Below are 19,059 nucleotides of genomic sequence, written 5' to 3' on the forward strand. Positions count from 1 at the left end.
ACCAATCATGGCCTCCTAATAATCCCCATCTATGAATTGGCTCCATCACTCTGCTCTCCTCCCCACTGACAGCTGATGTGTGGTGAGCATTCTGGTGCACTACGGCTGCCGTCCCATCATCCAGGTGGATGCTGCTCGTTGGTGGTGGTGGAGGGGAGTCCCCATTACCTGTTAAGTGCTTTGAGTGGAGTTTCCAGAAAAGTGCTATATATGTGTAAGCAATTATTAATTATTATTATCCACCTATGTACTTGCAGCTACTACCCTGACTTCTATCAAGCAGTAGATCTACAGATCATCTACTACTGCTACAATTAGCTACTAGTTAAACAATGGGCTAGATAGGCCAAGCAACCTCCCCTTTTTTAATCCCCCTTATGTCCAACAGTCAAAAAGCATTCTAAGTTAAATGAAGTCTCTAAACTTCTGCCCCACTGTGCCCTGAGATGGAAATGCGTCTTGTCCAGGGTTTATCTTGTCTTGCACCCTTGACTTTGTATTGTACCAAGATTTATTGAAAATGGCTAAATGGATGCATGATATACTTTAGATTAAACACACTGAATAATATTAGAGAGAGGAATTGAGGTGCTTAAAAAAGCTTTAAAATATCATAGTTCCTTCTGTACCATGCGTAACAGTGTGGGAGTGGGCGAGGCCGTGGCGAAAAGCCAACACCCCTAACTGAGGGACATGCACTGGTGGTAGGTTAGCAGGGACCAAAAATAACACAAAAAAGAAAAATGAAACAAAACGCAAAAAGAAAGGTGTACTGCGGTGCATCGCGACCTCCAGGCTGGGCTTACCTTATTTAATGGGGTCCAGTCTGGTAGAGCAGGGCGCGCAAGGCCAAAACAAAACAAAAACGCAGTGTGTGAAAAAGGTGCGTCTTCCCCGGTAAAATCGTGTGACGGGACAGGCATAAAGAAAAAGAAAAAGAAAAAGACCGCCTTGCGCGAGTACAATCGTGCCCCGGGAGTGCCGGTGAAAAGATCCGCCCCTTCGTGGGGTGTCCAGTGTGCCTTTATAGGACCTGCACAGCTGTGGCTCATCTTGTAGCAGCCGAACAGCAACAACGGACTACAAAGGAGAGGCGTCGCCCTTCCTCCAGGACTCGCCCCCGTGTAGTGCCACACACGTTAGAGCAATATTTCATCAGTGCCTTGCTGTACTTCTTTTGTGACCCTCCTGTTATTCGCAAGCTCTGTGCTGACAGACTGATGTCATGTTTTTAGGTGTTCTCTAATAATAATAAAATAAAATAAAAAAAAATTGCTTACACTTATATAGCACATTTCTGGACATTCCACTCAAAGCGCTTTACAGGTAATGGGGACTCCCCTCCAGCACCACCAATGAGCAGCATCCACCCGGATGATGCGACGGCAGCCATAGTGCGCCAGAACACTGACCACCATAGAATGCTCAGCTATAGGTGTGGAGGAGAACAGATGAAGCCAATTCAAAGACGGGAATTATTAGGAGGCCATGATTGGTAAAAGCCAATGGGGAATTTTGACCAGGATGCCAGGGTAACACCTCTACTCTTTTAATACCCCTACTGGCCGCTCTAATACCTCTTCCAGCAGCAATTTTAGTTTTTCCCAGGAGGTCTCCCATCCAGGGACCAACCAGGCTCATACCTGCTTAGCTTCAGTTGGCTGCCAGTTGTAAGTTGCAGGGTGATATGGCTGCTGTTCTCTATGCACTGATTAGATTCTTCATAGTCATCAGACACACTAGTTACATTTTAAATCATATTTTGTTAAAGATTTCATGGTTAGATGTTTGAAAAGACAGATGATCTTACTAAGATACTCTAGCCCTGAAGGGGAGAACAGAGCTGGTTTAATGAGCTGAACAGCTTCAGCTGTTTCAGGGGATGTTCTGTGTAATCTGGATAAAGCATGTACCACTTACCTTGCTAATTGCAAATAATGCGTGTGATGTCAGAAAGCGATCTAATAGAGCCATCTGTCCTCAGCATATTTTTCTTCTGTTTTACTAACAGTAATTCAAATATTCTATACCTATGTTTTAGTTGAATATTTTCTCTTAATTTGTGTTCTAGGTGGTGTCATCCTTCAGATGAGATATTAAACTGACGTCCTGAACACTTACTACTTCAGCTCTGAAATAATTTATATGTTATATCAGAACCACATGTGCTCATCAGGGCCAGATCTTATCCCTTTAAGTGGACAAGACAGCATGTCTCTCCCCACCCCCAGACAGGGCCCCAATCCATGGCAGGTATTACCACCAGCAATGTCGGTACCACCATTGTTACTGTTGGGACTGGAGTAATCAGGGTAAACTATCATGCTTTAAACTGAACAACAGGGACCACAGTGGGGACTTGAACCAACAACCCACCATGTTTATACAGCAGACAGTTGATAAAATATAGTTTATATTGTTTTATACTGTATTCATCTTACTAGCATGACTTAATAACCCAGACAGGGTATTCAAACTCTGAACTGATTGATTTTGTCAGAACAGTATATCAGAAGGTCAAACTGTGCTTTTTATGAATGCAGTTTTAGGATTCATAATATGTTAATACAGACACCAAGACCTCTTGTTTCAGAAGAGTAAGACGTATTCACCTAGACTTTAAAAAACATAACATGGGTAGATGGTCATTTTCACCATATTTTATTAAAAACAAACTGAATAAAACATGCATTTTTAAGATGGAAATTAATAAGACTGACAAAATACATAAGAGGAAGTAAACCAAAAGTATGCATTTCAATACAGTAGTGTGAAATACTATAAAATATTGAAATACTATGAAATACTGAAATACTATTGCTGAACAATAATAATTCACCCCTCTTTCCTCAACGTTTCGCAATGCAAAAAGTCACATAAAACCAAACCTATACTTAGTCACAGATAAGCATTGAACTCATTGGAAACTCATAAGGAAGGGAAACTATTATGAATTTTGAGCGTACTGTGTAATAGCAAATCCTTTTTTTTATTTTTCACAAAACAGTGGAACTTTTTCCTAAAACACAAGTGAAAGAAATGACAATATCTTGGCTTACATCCTCACAGATTTATTTCTAGTGTTACATGTTAAGTATATCTCCTTTTCTGTTATTAGTAGTACAATAAAACTACATAAACTTACTGTTTTTTCATATGTGATTTTGATTGTAATATATGCTTTCTATATATCTAATACATAATCCAATATATACACTATATATTTAGAAAATATTAAGTTTGACTTAAAAGCAAGTAGTTTACAGTAGAACATTAACCACTGACAGTTTCAGGAGATTTGTCTTCCTAAATTCCTAAAGTGAATTCATTTTCACTGAAGTTCCCTACATTTTCTTAAGTAAAAATGTCAATACTTACTGTATGTCATCTAACTGAGTAAAAATAATGTAAATGTAATTTCCTCAATAAAGAACAGTGAAGAAGAATGGACAGTTCTGATTTCTATTCCAATTAGACCTTTTGACGTACTGAAATATTTACTGGTAGTACTTTACATAATCATAACTATTAATAAGTACTTCATACTGTATCTTGATGTAATACATTTCACAAAAAGTGAAAAAGCAATCAAAGTAAAACAATATTTGAAAAAATAAATGGTACTAAATTAATCAATAAAATGATAACATCTGAAAAAATAAATGGTATTGAATAATCCAATTAATTTCCATCTCTATGTATCAGCTACATTGGACTTAAATATTCTAATACATTTTGATTAATTCAAATTGGGTATGATTTGAGGTACATTATAAAATGAAATAAGGAGCTTTAATGTCTTAAAAAATAAATTATATGCTATATGCAGACCTACTCAGCATGTTTAAAAGTGTAAACAAATCAGTTTAATATAACTAAACATCCACTTGCAACACAATTCAAGCTTATTAATACAGAATCTGAATGTGAATAATCTGTAATAGAGGCTCATGTTACAATAGGATTCAGAATGTAGAGTTGAGGTAAAAGTAAAATAAATTAAAAAAAACAACATACAGTAATATTACTGTAGGTAATGAACAACAATATAAAGTACCACACTGTTCAGTGATGTTATAAAAATAGTGAAAAATAGTTAATAGTATTTTTTAAAGAAAATAATTATTAACTTAGATTTAACTGACAAAGCACTTTTTTGGAAAGTGCTAAAATTTCTCATGCGTAGCTTTTGCTTTATTTCATGCACTCCTAAATTAAACACACAAAAAATTACCTTTAAATAAATTTGCTTCAGCTTTTAGTGAGCATATGCATTTAAAACTACTGATTACTGCAAAATAGCAATGGGTACCATTCACTGCATTGTTAACAGTTCATTCTAATTTTGTCCCTACTAGTATCTTTTTCTCCAGTTGTAAAGGCCATTTGGTAGCATTAAGCAATATTTGTTCCTAAATATCTTGTTATAATGTTAACTAACAAGGTTTTTAAAATATATTTCTAGGATTTGTTTGTTGCCAGGTTGAACCTTTATCGCTCTACATAGCTACACATCATTCCTGTTGGAACTGGAATCTTCTGTGAATCAATTTTTTGGAGAGCAAGGTTAAACTATCTGTAGAGTTCAATAAAATCACATGGCGATGTGAAAGAATCAGGTCATATGTACAGTATGTGAGACATTTACAGTAAATAGTACGAATAGCTAGTTCTCGATTTATTCACCCTTAATTTGTGTATTTTTGGTTTAAAGCATAATTTGTACTTCTTGTTTATTCAGGACAAGTTAGTTAGCATATTAATACTAAAACACAGCTCGTGTTTTACTGTTTACTGGCATGGTCAGTAACAGGGACTTGACAGAGTGTTTGATATAATATTTGTGCGCATCAGTTGTGCATAGGAATGAATCATACTGGTGACACACAGGCAACTGGGCAGTCTTCGTCCAAGTGTTCTTCCTACACTGTTCATCACTCTTCATCTTAAACTTACTACATAATTCTATGATACAGTATATCTTTAGTGTCTTGGTCTGTACCTTATGATTCTATTGTATTAAATCTACAATAAAATTAATACAATGTAAGCTACTATGTGTGAACAAAACAATTTAATGCAAAGAACAAGTAAAAAGACTCATTAAAGTCATTTAAAAAACAAAACCATCTTAACATGACATAAATAAAAATATTAACCAGTATACAATTAATACTCTTCTACAAAGCTAAATAAGGATAATGATTTTCAATGTTACCAGACTTTTAAGTAAATGATCATTTAAAACTCACCAAGAATAAAAGAAGCTTTTAGTTTTAAATTTATGTATTTTGGTTCATGCATCATTTTTCAGGAACACATTTACTGTGTAAATTGAGAACTACTGTACCTGTACTGCCATTCGATAACACTTTATCTAAAAGAATACTGGTCAACCCCTTTGATCTGACTACAGAAATGTATCTCTGTTTCTTTAAACTTACAGTATGACACTACAGTATGCAGGGATAATCACTGTCGGGATTTACTGAAATCCAATCAGCATTCTTTAAGTCAGTATTTTAAGAAAAAATAAATAAATCAACAATTAATCATTTATCATTTAACTATATAATCTATAATTATATATAGTATTAATATATACTTTAAGAACAAATAATCATTTAGGAATAAATTAAGGAATACCATGTATTGAAGATGGAGATTTTCTCTCCACATACGGTAACAATAACAACAATGGATGAAGAAATACCAGGTTTTGAAGTGGAAGAGAACATTTTCATTCAATAACAATTTAAATCAAAAGAATAAAGCAGGGACAATAAAAGTAGGGTCATGCTCACAAAAAAAAATGGAGGGCTGGATTCGAATCTGTTTTCATGCGTCTACAAACTGCTTGAATCTACGCTTAAATAACTAGTAATGTACACAGCTGTCTGAAAAACAATATCATAACAAGTACAGTGCACGGCAGGTAAATAGGAGATGTGTTACTTGTCTCACTAAGATGTTTCATTTAAAGAAGTAAACTTTGTAAGAATGTTAACCTGAAATTGTTTCATTAAGCTAAACTGTACAGATTGTTGACATCTCTCGCTTGACTAAACATACAGGCTTGCCTTTTACAGTACAAGATTTCAGTTAAGAATTTGCAACCACAGAAACAGTCATCTGCTATAAACTCAAGTGCACAAGTTATAAAATGTATATTTTCAGTCTTAATGTTTCTCCAATCAAAGCATTATCTCAAAACATTTTGTTCCCTCCTTCCTTTACTGCTTTCTCTATGGCAATCTTTCTTTTTATATATCCTATGTTGTATAAAAACATTTTAAATATTCTTTTTATTATATCTGTATTTCTTCCTACAACGTTTCTTCCTACAAAGGTGGCTACACAACATTAAAAATAAAGAGGCATTAAAACATTTGAATTGTCAAATGAGAAAAATACACAACATAAGAGAACAGAGTAACAAGAGAGAGATTTTCCCTTTATGAACCAGTCATTACGTTATATTGAAATAACTAAATGTATGAAAAGCATTTTAGAAATTATCAGAAATCGAATTCCTGCTTTCCAAAAATACCGAAACAGAGATTTCTTATGGCACATTAACAAAGAAGATCTATAATTCATGGTGGAGCTGTATGCAGGAATTGCTGTTTCCATCTTGTTCCATCAGTTTAAATCCTGTTCTCACCTTAAAGGTGTCGAATAAGTTTGGACCTCAAGACAGAGACTGTAATTGAAGGCTATTGTAAGAAACAGGAATTAGGCAGAGATCAGAAAGCCCCTACTTGATATTCTTCAGCAGTGAGGTACGGGCATTAACCACAGCCTTGAATGCATCCTCACTCCCTGGCGCCACACATTTGTCAGGATGCAGCAGCACAGCGAGCTTCCTGTATGCTTTATTGACCTCCTCCCTAAAAAACAAACAGGACCCAAGCTTTCAGCGTTAAGAAAATATAACCCCATAAAGTACAGACACCAACAATTCACATTTTGGTCCTGGACATAAACCACGCTCATGATGCACAAGCTTGAAACGTAATGTGGTTCAGTACTAAATAAAATGAAATATCACTGGCCTTTCACTATATTGTGCTTAGCTACTAATAGGACTTCACTGCTTCTCGTTTTGTACTGCCCTTATTTGTAAATCAGGATAGAACACAAAAAATGAAAAGGAACAACATACAGTGCCTTGCGAAAGTATTCGGCCCCCTTGAACTTTTCAACCTTTTGCCACATTTCAGGCTTCAAACATAAAGATATACATTTTTTATTTTATGTGAAGAATCACCAACAAGTGGGACACAATTGTGAAGTGGAACGAAATCTATTGGATTTTTGAAACTTTTTTAACTAATAAAAAAATGAAAAGTGGGGCGTGCAAAATTATTCGGCCCCCTTGCGTTAATACTTTGTAGAGCCACCTTTTGCTGCGATTACAGCTGCAAGTCGCTTGGGGTATGTCTCTATCAGTTTTGCACATCGAGAGACTGAAATTCTTGCCCATTCTTCCTTGCAAAACAGCTCGAGCTCAGTGAGGTTGGATGGAGAGCGTTTGTGAACAGCAGTTTTCAGCTCTTTCCACAGATTCTCGATTGGATTCAGGTCTGGACTTTGACTTGGCCATTCAAACACCTGGATACGTTTATTTGTGAACCATTCCTTTGTAGATTTTGCTGTATGTTTGGGATCATTGTCTTGTTGGAAGATAAATCTCCGTCCCAGTTTCAGGTCTTTTGCAGACTCCAACAGGTTTTCATCCAGAATGGTCCTGTATTTGGCTGCATCCATCTTCCCCTCAATTTTAACCATCTTCCCTGTCCCTGCTGAAGAAAAGCAGGCCCAAACCATGATGCTGCCACCACCATGTTTGACAGTGGGGATGGTGTGTTGAGGGTGATGAGCTGTGTTGCTTTTACGCCAAACATATCGTTTTGCATTGTGGCCAAAAAGTTCGATTTTGGTTTCATCTGACCAGAGCACCTTCTTCCACATGTTTGGGGTGTCTCCCAGGTGGCTTGTGGCAAACTTTAGACGAGACTTTTTATGGATATCTTTGAGAAATGGCTTTCTTCTTGCCACTCTTCCATAAAGGCCAGATTTGTGCAGTGTAAGACTGATTGTTGTCCTATGGACAGACTCTCCCACCTCAGCTGTAGTTCTCTGCAGTTCATCCAGAGTGATCATGGGCCTCTTGGCTGCATCTCTGATCAGTCTTCTCCTTGTCTGAGCTGAAAGTTTAGAGGGACGGCCAGGTCTTGGTAGATTTGCAGTGGTCTGATACTCCTTCCATTTCAAGATGATCGCTTGCACAGTGCTCCTTGGGATGTTTGAAGCTTGGGAAATCTTTTTGTATCCAAATCCGGCTTTAAACTTCTCCACAACAGTATTACGGACCTGCCTGGTGTGTTCCTTGGTCTTCATGATGCTCTCTGCGCTTTCAACAGAACCTTGAGACTATCACAGAGCAGGTGCATTTATACAGAGACTTGATTACACACAGGTGGATTCTATTTATCACCATCAGTCATTTAGGACAACATTGGATCATTCAGAGATCCTCGCTGAACTTCTGGAGTGAGTTTGCTGCACTGAAAGTAAAGGGGCCGAATAATTTTGCACGCCCCACTTTTCATTTTTTTATTAGTAAAAAAAGTTTCAAAAATCCAATAGATTTCGTTCCACTTCACAATTGTGTCCCACTTGTTGGTGATTCTTCACATAAAATAAAAAAATTATATCTTTATGTTTGAAGCCTGAAATGTGGCAAAAGGTTGAAAAGTTCAAGGGGGACGAATACTTTCGCAAGGCACTGTATCAAGTAATTTCACAGAAATTAATACTTAAACACAATCATTATCATCACATGCACCTGCAATAATTTGCTGCTCAAAGACATTGACCACAGAGTATTTCTGCAATGTGCAGCATGTGACAGTGCCCTGCATTGTATGTACAGTATTTGTGGCATATCAGCATTTTGATGGGTGGATGGGCTGGGGCTCTCAGTGGAATACTTATGTAAAGGGAGCTAAGTCTGGGCTTGCAGCCAGGGATTTGCAGAGCATAATTTTGCCTATGACCAGCACCTGCCCTCCTGCAGGATCTTGCAGACAGACTGAAACTAGAGTCTCCTGTAAAGGCTGATTTACTGTAATTAGTTCCTGTGTTTTTGTATGTATCCCCCCCGTGACCCTGAACTTTTTACATGGACCTGCTTAAGAAGAGGGTTTAGCCCCACAACTGGGTTCCAGAGCCAGTAATGGGACTGTAATGAGTCTTTCAGTAGACTATCTGAGGATAAATGCCTGGACTCACTGCAGTTAAAAATATTATTTTTTAATACTATTATGAAAATTGTCACCTTTAATTTCAGAAATTGATTTTATTTCAAAATTGATTTCCTTTTGGTCCTAGCTAGTTCATACTACTGTACAGTATATAAGATCTACACTTGCTTTTCATGAAAGGCTAATTTTGTCTTTTCAATAAATAAGATTTTCTAAGTATTTTTAAATCAATTTCAATTTTGTTCAAAAAATCAGTTAAAGGAGTTTCGTCAAACCCCCTCCAAGGTGAACATGCCTACAGACTCATGTCAGTAAGCAGAATGAACCTTCTTTATTCTGAATACATAAGCACGATACAGTATGCTCTGAGGGGAAGACATGTAAAGTAGATTTTCTTCAGTGACACTGACTTCAGTGAAGCTGTTCCTTAGTCTCACAGATGTTGTGATAACAGATCATGTATTACTGCAGCAAAAAAACTGTTGTAAATTGACACCAGTGATTACCCAGAGGCCCATAAGGTAATGGGATTCTTGTCCTCAAATCACTTAACTCACAAACACGATTAAGTGCGTGTCCCGGGAAAATCTTTATGGCACAGGATACTATTGGAACCTTGTTTTGGTTACCTAACCAGACTGCATTTATATTGATAAAAAAGAATAAGCATATAGTATAGCCAAAAGAGATCACATGGCTGTACAAGAAGAAGAGCTTCATTGCACAGCTGTGGCAACCTCAGCCCTGCTTTCTGTTTGGCTTGGAGCACTTCCAAACAGTGAGGCCAAATGACTGTCTATCCAATTGTGCGATGCCTGTGTAATTATTAACATGAAAGGATTTGTTTGGGATGAAGCACAATGTCATTATCTCTAGTAGTCCTGTTCATGCTAACTACTTTAATTTTAATTTTAAAATACTAGTTTTTGTTTAAGCATGATTAAGAAATTGCACCACCTCAATATCGGTTACAATGTTAGTTCGAAAATAAACTGGTAAAGAAGAGCCGCATTTACAACTAAATACAACTTATTATAACTTATTATTATAATCATCCAGGTGGGTGCTACACATTGGAGGTGGTGGAGGGGATCCCCATTACCTGTGAAGTGAAGTGCTTTGAGTGGAGTGTCCAGTAAAGCGGTAGAGATTTAAGAAATGTCACAATGTTTTGTTTTACAAACAGTTCATATTCAATTCATATGATATAACTTTGTACCTACGTAGGTGCTCTCTCTTACCGTGTGGCCCCTGGCTTGACACCCAACATGTCCCAGCTGTCCTTACTGCTGCGAATTCTGCGAATGGTGTCAGCTTGCTCCCGGGTGAACCCCACGTTGACCCCAGATACTGGGCGCCGGCCCCCATTTTCACACATGTCCACGATTGAGGAAAAAAAAGCCTGGGGAAAAAGACACTATTGACGAGACAGATACGCAGCTCCTCATTTTAAAATATAGACTATAGTGCCTTTTAACCTGCAATTTAATCATTAAAGCTGTAGAATTTTAGAATTATTGTTATTTCAGGTGAGGGACAAGCAAGAAAAAGGATCTGTTTAGACATGCCGTCTCTTTTATTCTCAGAGCCAAGGACTGATCCAACTATGAACTGTCAACATAAGATGGTGACAAAAAATTGTGGAGTAGATCCGTGAAGTGATAGATTAGGGGAGGTGAGGAAATACAGAGCTCAGTACTGGGAGGCAGCATGGCCCAAACAATTGAAGTAAGATGTGAAGACGGGGTTAATTTTAAGTCCTTTGTGCATGAAGATTAGACTTCTAAACAACAAGCTGGAGTTTATGACAGGAAAGGGGGTTAACTGATAAGGATTCCAGATGCAAGCTAGGAACCCCTGGGGTGTAATCTTAAACTGACCATTTGGCCAGGATCTCTTAACTGGCCAAATACCATGACCCCCCTCTTTACCACAAGACCGGGTGACGTCAGAAGCGGAAAAGAAAATACTATATAAGCCTAAAGTTTGTACCGGGACTTTGAACAATACTTCGGTTTTGTTGTTTCTTGCGGGAAACAAGACTTCGGCTTTATTGTTCCTTGCATGCAATAAACTCATCTGTTTAACTTCATCTCGGGATCCAGAACTTTATTCTTTCTGTTACAACACAATCAATGAACTACAGTACATGTGAGGGTGTTAAATTACTAAAAGAGAAGGCTGGGGAGGCTATTGACACAGGTGGAATTAATCCATACCTGGAACATCTCACTAATTCCCTCTCCACTCTGTGCTGAAGTCTCAAAGTAATGGAAGCCCCGACTCTCTGCCCACAATCGTCCTTCACTCTCGTCCACAACACGGCGCTTCGTCAGGTCAACCTGAAACACAGCAAAACTGTAAGTGACATGAGGATATGAGAGACAAAGACAAACAATGCTTTTTCTTTAAAGAAACTCTTAAAACAACTTGGTGTCTCTTACCATTTTTTGTTTCATTCAACATACTTATATCTATAGTACCTGCACTGATAAGCAGACCTAAAATTCTGCAACAATTTTAAAAAAACAGCATAAAAAGCTTCAAACAAAATTCACAGTAAGTAAATAACAATATGTCTTAAAAATATTTAAAACATACAGTATCAAAACAAGTTTTCTTTTGAAGACTGTGCTTTATCTAATCTTGTAATGCAGAGTTTTACAGCAATTTTCTAAACTAAAATAGCTTATACTGCTTGGGGTGGATGGATAAAAGGTTTATTCAAATATATTGAAGAAGACTCCCAAAGAGATATCAATGGACTCATTGTAAAAAATACAAAAAATATAAAAACTGTGGCCAAAAGTCCACTTTGTTTTTACAAGGGAACTCATACCCAGTAGAAATTACTCTAATATTCAGAAAATATTAATTATGAAATACAATTTGGATTTAAGTGCTAATGCTGAGAAGCTATTTTGTTAAGATAATGCAATACAGTAAAGAGACTGTTATTGTACATGAATCGCAACACACCTTGTTGGCACACACAACAAAAACAATGTTCTCCATATTGGCGTGTGAACCTAGCTCCTGCTTCATCTCACCCAACCAACTGTCCAGGGAATCAAAACTTTCTTTTGAGCCCACATCATAAACCAGGATCACCCCCTGAGAGTCCTTATAGAACTCATTCCGCACCTGAGGACAAAGAACAGCAGGAAGCAGAAATCACAGATTTTCATGGGCAAAGATTACAAGTTAGAAACATGTAAAAAATAGTTTCATTCGCTGTTTACTGTGTACTGGTTATTACACACTATATAGTCTCTGTTGTCTTCATTGTTCTTTACTTTTTAAAATAAACCCTTCATCAACTTTTAACTATACGTTATCTAATGACTATGGTCTGTTTTCTACATGATAATAATAGTGAAGCATACACATCACTCATCTTTACAACTAATTTTAACATACTGTAGGTGAAACCTGTGATTTATTCAAAATGTTTTGCTGCTCTCAAAACTGGTAGGTGCTGCAGATCATCTGAAATCTGCTAGACATATTTCATTGTTTTTAAAATAAAATTCTGACAGGATCATATTACTCAGATTACATTAAATAAATTTGTAAATTTATTCAGTACATGGAAATAGTAATGATTGACTTAAACGCATTGATTTTAATTACTAATCATGAAAAATGTATAGTAAACTAATTTTAACAGGTTCTATAATGTCTGCCTGCAACATGACTCAGGTTCCACTCTGTATGAAATCTTTAACATGTCATTATTGTACCACTATCCTATATAGGATACCACTATAAAGTGGTACATTATTGTACCACTATCCAAAATGTCCTTGTGGAGAAGACATTGCTTGCAACCTACTTCAGTTTTTATAAATCATGTTGAGGTCATTCATTAAGCGGAGAATGGAAGAGAACTGAACTGACAGTACCTCAAATTAATTAAGTCTGGCACTGTCATTGGAATAAACTGAAACAATGAATAATACATTTGAGGGAACAAAGTAGAGATGTTAAGCTTTTTGACCAGCCAAAGCAGTTGCGATCGTAAGTGAAAGTCAGACAAAACAAAAGAAATTCAGACAAAACACTGAATAATCTGAATTGAGAATAATTTATGACTGAATAGTATTACCCTAAAGTTCTCTTTCAGTTACACAATATTTCATTAAATTTATTAATATACTATTTTATTTATTGAATCAGTTCATGGAACAATTAATAAATAAACTTTATCTGTATGTACCACTGAAACTAAAGATGGATAAAACTGACAATTGAGTACCGAACACCAGTGTAATCTTCTGAAATTCATTTTGCTTTTTCATGATAAAACTTTGTTAAATGCTCACTTTTGTCTCTCTGTGTTCAAACAAACAAACTGAGAAACAGTTTTGGTTGTAACAAATTTTGTTGGAGCTTAAAATATTGTAGAGTGTTTATTATTAATTAAATAATATTAGACATTACAACAGGGTTTAAAATTGAAGTGATAATTTTAAACGTATGTAAAGTTTAAATTCCTCTCATATGAAGAAAAAATACAAAGCTTGAAATAAATAGGAAAATTTCAGTTCACAGAAATGTGTTTCCTATTTTGCCAATCAACTTTATGAACATTTAAGTATTAATAATGCAGTATATGATCCTACATCTAAAAAGCTGTTTCTTAAACTCCCCTTTAAAAGCTTTGCTGCATTTTATTATAATTTAGTATTTAGCAGTTTATACTGTATATTTCGACTGATTGAAAAACAGAACACAGCTCACCTCATAAAAGAAAGGGTGTCCTGCCATATCAAAAATGTTCACTTTGATTTCTCTCTCTCGCACTTGGACCCTAATTAATTACAAGAAAAAGACCATTCCTCATAAATTGGACAACCACACCTTTATGGCACCTATCCCATTCCATTCAGTGTTAAAAGGGAATTGGACTTATAAAAGTTCAGTCTTAAGAATAAACTATATGTATGCATTTAAAATACAGTTTAATCCATCTGATGAATGAATATCCATAATACTGTATGGAGATCATAATCCATCTTTTTTCTGACCACTTCATTCAATTCAGGGTGCTGGAAGCCAATTAACCTACCAGTATGTCTTTGGACCGTGAGAGGAAACTGGAGCAATCAGAAAAAACATCAACATGGGGAGAACGTACAAACTCTATTCAGATAGCAACCCAGGTTCAGAACTGGATCCAGGGCCCCCAGTGCTGAGAGGCAGCAATGTTAACCACTGTGCCACCAAGCTGCACATGTATAGGTCAAGGGTTTGAGATTTGGTATACTCAGAACTTGTAAATTTCAGATATACCATACCAAGGAAGAGCAACATTTCTTGATGGCCAGAGCCCTACAGACTTTATAAGCATTTCTTAATTAGCAATTGTTTAAAAGCTACAAAATTTTATTTGACTTCTCATACAAATGATTTGTTAAACTGCACAATTAAAATCAGAAAGGGAATGAGAGGCAGCCTTCAAGGCGTAGAGTTGCCTGTCCCTGGACTAAACATTTAGCTCAAACATTACCTCTGAAAGTGAAGTAAATCAATTTCGGTTAACTTACTTAGTTACACCATAGTCAATTCCAATTGTAGCAAGATACTTGGGGACAAACCTCTTCTCACAGTAGCGCTTAATAATGCAGCTCTGAAAAACAGAACATACAGTTGGTGTTTGGATGTGACTGGGTTAAACCTAGATGTTTATATTTTTATTATTGTTCCAGAAACAATTTCAGTTGAACAGCTTATATTCAAAAACACAATCTGCTGCATGGATCCACACTAATTTCAGACATTCACACACTCACAGAGGAATCAGTAATTGGTTACTGATCCATCCATCTATTTTCTAAGCGCTTTATCCAGTACCCAGTTGTTGCGGGGGACCTGAAGTCTAACTTGGCAAGCAACAGGTGTGAGGATACACCCGGGATGGAACGCCAGTCTAACGCAGAGAAGACACAGACAACAGGCACACACTCACATTAGGGCCAATTTTCACAGAAGCCAATTAACATCCCAATATAATTGGTATTCATTTCAGATTTAATTATTTATTTGTACTGGAACACTCCACAGTCCTACCATAAGTAGGACATAAATATTTCCAGAACTATAAGTCAACTGTTCCTTAACTAAAACCTGGAATCGGCATTTTTGCGGCCCAAATTACATGACTGTTTTCTGTAGACTTTGTCCTGCCAGAAGTATTAACAATTAACAAAATCAATAAAATACTCCATTGTAGATTCCCTGGATATAAAACTGCATACAAAATTAGTTTTCGTGTCTCTGAATCCCACTACCAGGCCAGCTCCTCTTCTACCCCATATTTCTATCAATTGCAGATTTCAGGTTTTACTCACTTAAGCATTTAGATATTCCCTAATTTGACCAGAAAATTTTTTCATGAAGAAAATATGGCGGAGGCCCTGAACAAAATTAAATTACATTAAACTACCCAAATCCCAAAATCTTTTATTTTGTGCTTGCTGAGGCAGGACTGTCTCCAATTATTGCTAACTCGCTAGGTGTTTGGAGGAAAATCACTTTATTTGTAGATCAAAAAAGTTTCAGAAACTTTCACTGATTTGGAATACTTTCATCTCCTTAGTGGGTTCTCACCTTTAACTACCTTTCCTGGTCTTGAACTAACATTCGAACTGTCTGTAACTTCTTTCATAACAAAGGCCTGTATCGGATTTCCTCAGGATCGGAAATCTGCTCCCTCCCTGGGTTTTCCTATTTCATGTATCTTGACTCTGCTCAGTTCTGTGGGGTGCCGGCAAATCCAGCAAAGCATTTAATTGACACTGCAAAATGTGGTTTAGAGGTTAAACAAAACTGAAACAAAGTTTTTTTAAAAGTTCAATCTATTTAAGACCTAAAACTGGGATATATAACCCAAAGCACAAGACCAAAGCTACCTTGGAGTGGCATAACATGAAGAAAGTGAATGTCCTTGAATGAACCAGTCAAAGTGCTGTCTTGAATTTGTGACTTGTTGCACATTAACGATCTCTGACTAAAATGACAAAGCTTAAGTATGCAAAGAATGGGTGCCCATCACCTTCAGAAGAGAGAACACCACCACAATACAATACAATACAGTAATACCTATCCAACAAAACTACAAAATGACCTCTGCGGTATTTATATAAAATAAAATGTTATGTACAACACACAAAATAACAATTCCTACTACATTGCCTTCCTATGTACAGGACCTGCCCAAATGTTAAGAACTACGAAAATGTAAAAAAAAATCAGAATAGCAAAGATAAACTGCATCGCATGACTTTGGCTCAAAGATAACGGTGTTGAATTTAAATCAAACTAAACATACAGTCATGCACACCTTCTACATAAAGATTTCCAATGCCAGCTGAGGCCTTTAATTGATCTGCTTGATTGTTTGGATTTCTGGATTACTTGTTTCTGAACTCAGTCCTTGGATTCCAAAATACCCCACTTCCAGAGTACTGTTCCCAGCAGCTTGTCCTTATTTTATGTCTAAACAGCTCTTAATAGGTGATCAGTTTCTGATGAAAAGACACTAGCTGCATTTACACTATGTCAAACTTTCAAGCACCCCCCCCCCCCTCCTTCTGCAGAGGGTCCTTTCCTTGCATTTAATGCAGAAACTTAAATGAGGCCAGTTCTGAAACCCATCAATTGGTACAGGATTGATATCAATTTCAAATCCCATTAAACATTTTAAGAGTGGAAGTTTAATTGAAAATATGCCCTAAATGGAAAACTGCGACCCTTTACCCTGTGATCATGGCTGTAGCCAACATCAGAAGACACATCGCCCCCCCCAGGACTAGTTAGCTAGAATTAGGAACCACTCTACCTAAACGCCCCCTTTACAAATCATCGAAGGCCTCTATAGTTTGAGAGTTCGTGATTTATTGTGGATTTCCAGACTACTCACCTTTCCCACCTCCGCATTGCCTAGACTGATCACTTTTACGCGTAGAGACTTTTTATTTTCACGTCTTTTCTGCAAATTCGTCTCCATGGCTCCGGTTTATTACCTCGTTGCTTAAAAAAAACATCCACCGATTTAAATTGAACAGATTATGGTTTTGTGAATTCAGGATAAAATTTCGGTACAATTCTACACAAACCGCAGCCAATACATTGCAACAATCTGATCGAAATTTACTGAGCTGCTTTTACTGAACCTCAGAATAGATCAATACGGAACGTGATTAAAAAATGAAGGTGCAACTACCGGTCTTACCAGTAGCTAATAAAGACAATAACCTTTATGAAACCATTCATTTCGACTTCATATACTTTAAATAATTACATTAAATGTATCGTATACTGTACTATTATACTAAACCGTTAAAAGCCGAAAAGCTAATTTGCAGTTAGAAAATCATTCGCGTATTTTTGTTACCTGTAAACATGTCTGCTCGTATATCTACGTAATATTAATACTTTTATAAAGTGATACTGTAACTATCAAATCTGTCTTAATTGCTCTTCTTGTGATCCGCAAATGAAAAAGTCCGTTCTATCCATATTATCCTATCAAAATCCTATTTGTTTTTTCTCTCTGCCTTTTCCTGTATGTGAACCATCAAATTTCTGATTCCAGTCAGCAGATTCAACATAAACACACGTCGGTCAGTACGCCAAAACTATTTTAAAATTATTAAAAACAAGAGATTTGTATTATATGACAAAGGTTATTTAGTGATTTCTATTAGGATTGTTGGTAAGTTTTTAATTATTTTAATTTATTATAAAAGGCGTGAGTTTCTATGGTAACAGTAAACGCATCTGTCATTTTAAAAATGAGAATTGCAGTTTCGTTGAGTCAAATAAATGGAAAGCTTCTTAGACATTCAACGACGTGAATATTTTCATTGTAATATGAGTTCGCTTATTAAAATCTTGTGAATTCAGTGGAGGAGCAATTCACAAATGCATTTATAGATTCAATTGTTTCATTACATCAGATTTTCTTAAACTGTGTTTATTCATCCAGCCTTGCAAGGTCCCAACTCAGCAACCCAAAATCTCATTAAACCCATTGTCACATTATTTTTAACTCATTAGGGTCGTCTTTGTCACAGTATTATTTTTATTCAATTCTCAACTATTAGCAACTTTGTTCATATCCACATTTAAAAGTTACTTTTATAAAGTGATAAGGCAATATCAAGACATCTCTAAGCACTTTACCATCAAGAGTACACAGAAACAACATACAGGTACAGTGACACATGATGACTAAGATAAACAAAGTATAATTCCACATACAGTTCCTGTATATACAAAATCAGGGTATTCAAGCTTTACAAAATGTATTTTGAAATGTCTTTTTAAAACATGCAGACTGGAAGACTTGGCAGTCTCCTGTAGAGCACACAATTTAGACCCATATGAATAAAATAATTCCTAGAATGTATACTGTATAGCACTTGTCATTTCAAAGGATTCTAAAGAAGTTCACATAAGAGGGAATGCACTTCATCCAGCACTGAAGTGCGGCACCCCCCTGAGAGACAAGATTGCCTCAGCAGGATCTGAGTGATGAGGAACATCTGGAACCGAGTGATGATTGAGCAAAGTACAGGCAGAACCTAGATGAAATCATTTGAGTCACCCAAAAATCTAAAAATCCATCTATCCATTCTCTAACAGTTTTATCTAATACAGAGTTTGTGGGGGCGCTGGAAAGCAACTGGCACAAGGCAATGATGCACCCTGTATAGGAGATAACACACAGACACTCTCACACCAGGGCCAATTTTCACAGAAGCAATTTACCAACCAGCAATTT

General features: G+C 36.5%; 1 protein-coding gene across 1 annotated transcript; it reads right to left on the reverse strand.

Annotated features, from left to right (window-relative positions):
* Positions 1 to 5,058: 5,058 nt before the first annotated feature.
* dnajc27 (DnaJ heat shock protein family (Hsp40) member C27) lies at positions 5,059 to 17,850 on the reverse strand. Its single transcript, XM_088908825.1, has 8 exons — positions 17,668 to 17,850; positions 17,194 to 17,303; positions 14,819 to 14,901; positions 14,013 to 14,082; positions 12,249 to 12,413; positions 11,489 to 11,611; positions 10,511 to 10,671; positions 5,059 to 6,890 (listed from the first exon to the last, which is right to left on the reverse strand). The coding sequence occupies exons 2-8, from the start codon at positions 17,278 to 17,280 to the stop codon at positions 6,758 to 6,760; spliced, it is 822 nt and encodes a 273-aa protein (XP_088764951.1). The 5' UTR covers positions 17,281 to 17,303; positions 17,668 to 17,850; the 3' UTR covers positions 5,059 to 6,757.
* Between the last annotated feature and the right edge of the window lie 1,209 nt (positions 17,851 to 19,059).

Source organism: Atractosteus spatula, chromosome 2 (assembly GCF_055471065.1).
Source record: "Atractosteus spatula isolate fAtrSpa1 chromosome 2, fAtrSpa1.hap1, whole genome shotgun sequence".
NCBI lineage: Eukaryota > Metazoa > Chordata > Actinopteri > Semionotiformes > Lepisosteidae > Atractosteus > Atractosteus spatula.

What these genes read in the sequence shown, in the direction of transcription:
- dnajc27 (XM_088908825.1), bottom strand. Translation starts at nt 17,280, where the DNA reads ATGGAGACGAATTTGCAGAAAAGACGTGAAAATAAAAAGTCTCTACGC. An exon ending in GCAATGCGGAGGTGGGAAAG is followed by an intron (nt 14,902 to 17,193) that starts GTGAGTAGTCTG and finishes TCTGTTTTTCAG; the next exon opens with AGCTGCATTATTAAGCGCTA. An exon ending in ATTGACTATGGTGTAACTAA is followed by an intron (nt 14,083 to 14,818) that starts GTAAGTTAACCG and finishes GTAATTAATTAG; the next exon opens with GGTCCAAGTGCGAGAGAGAG.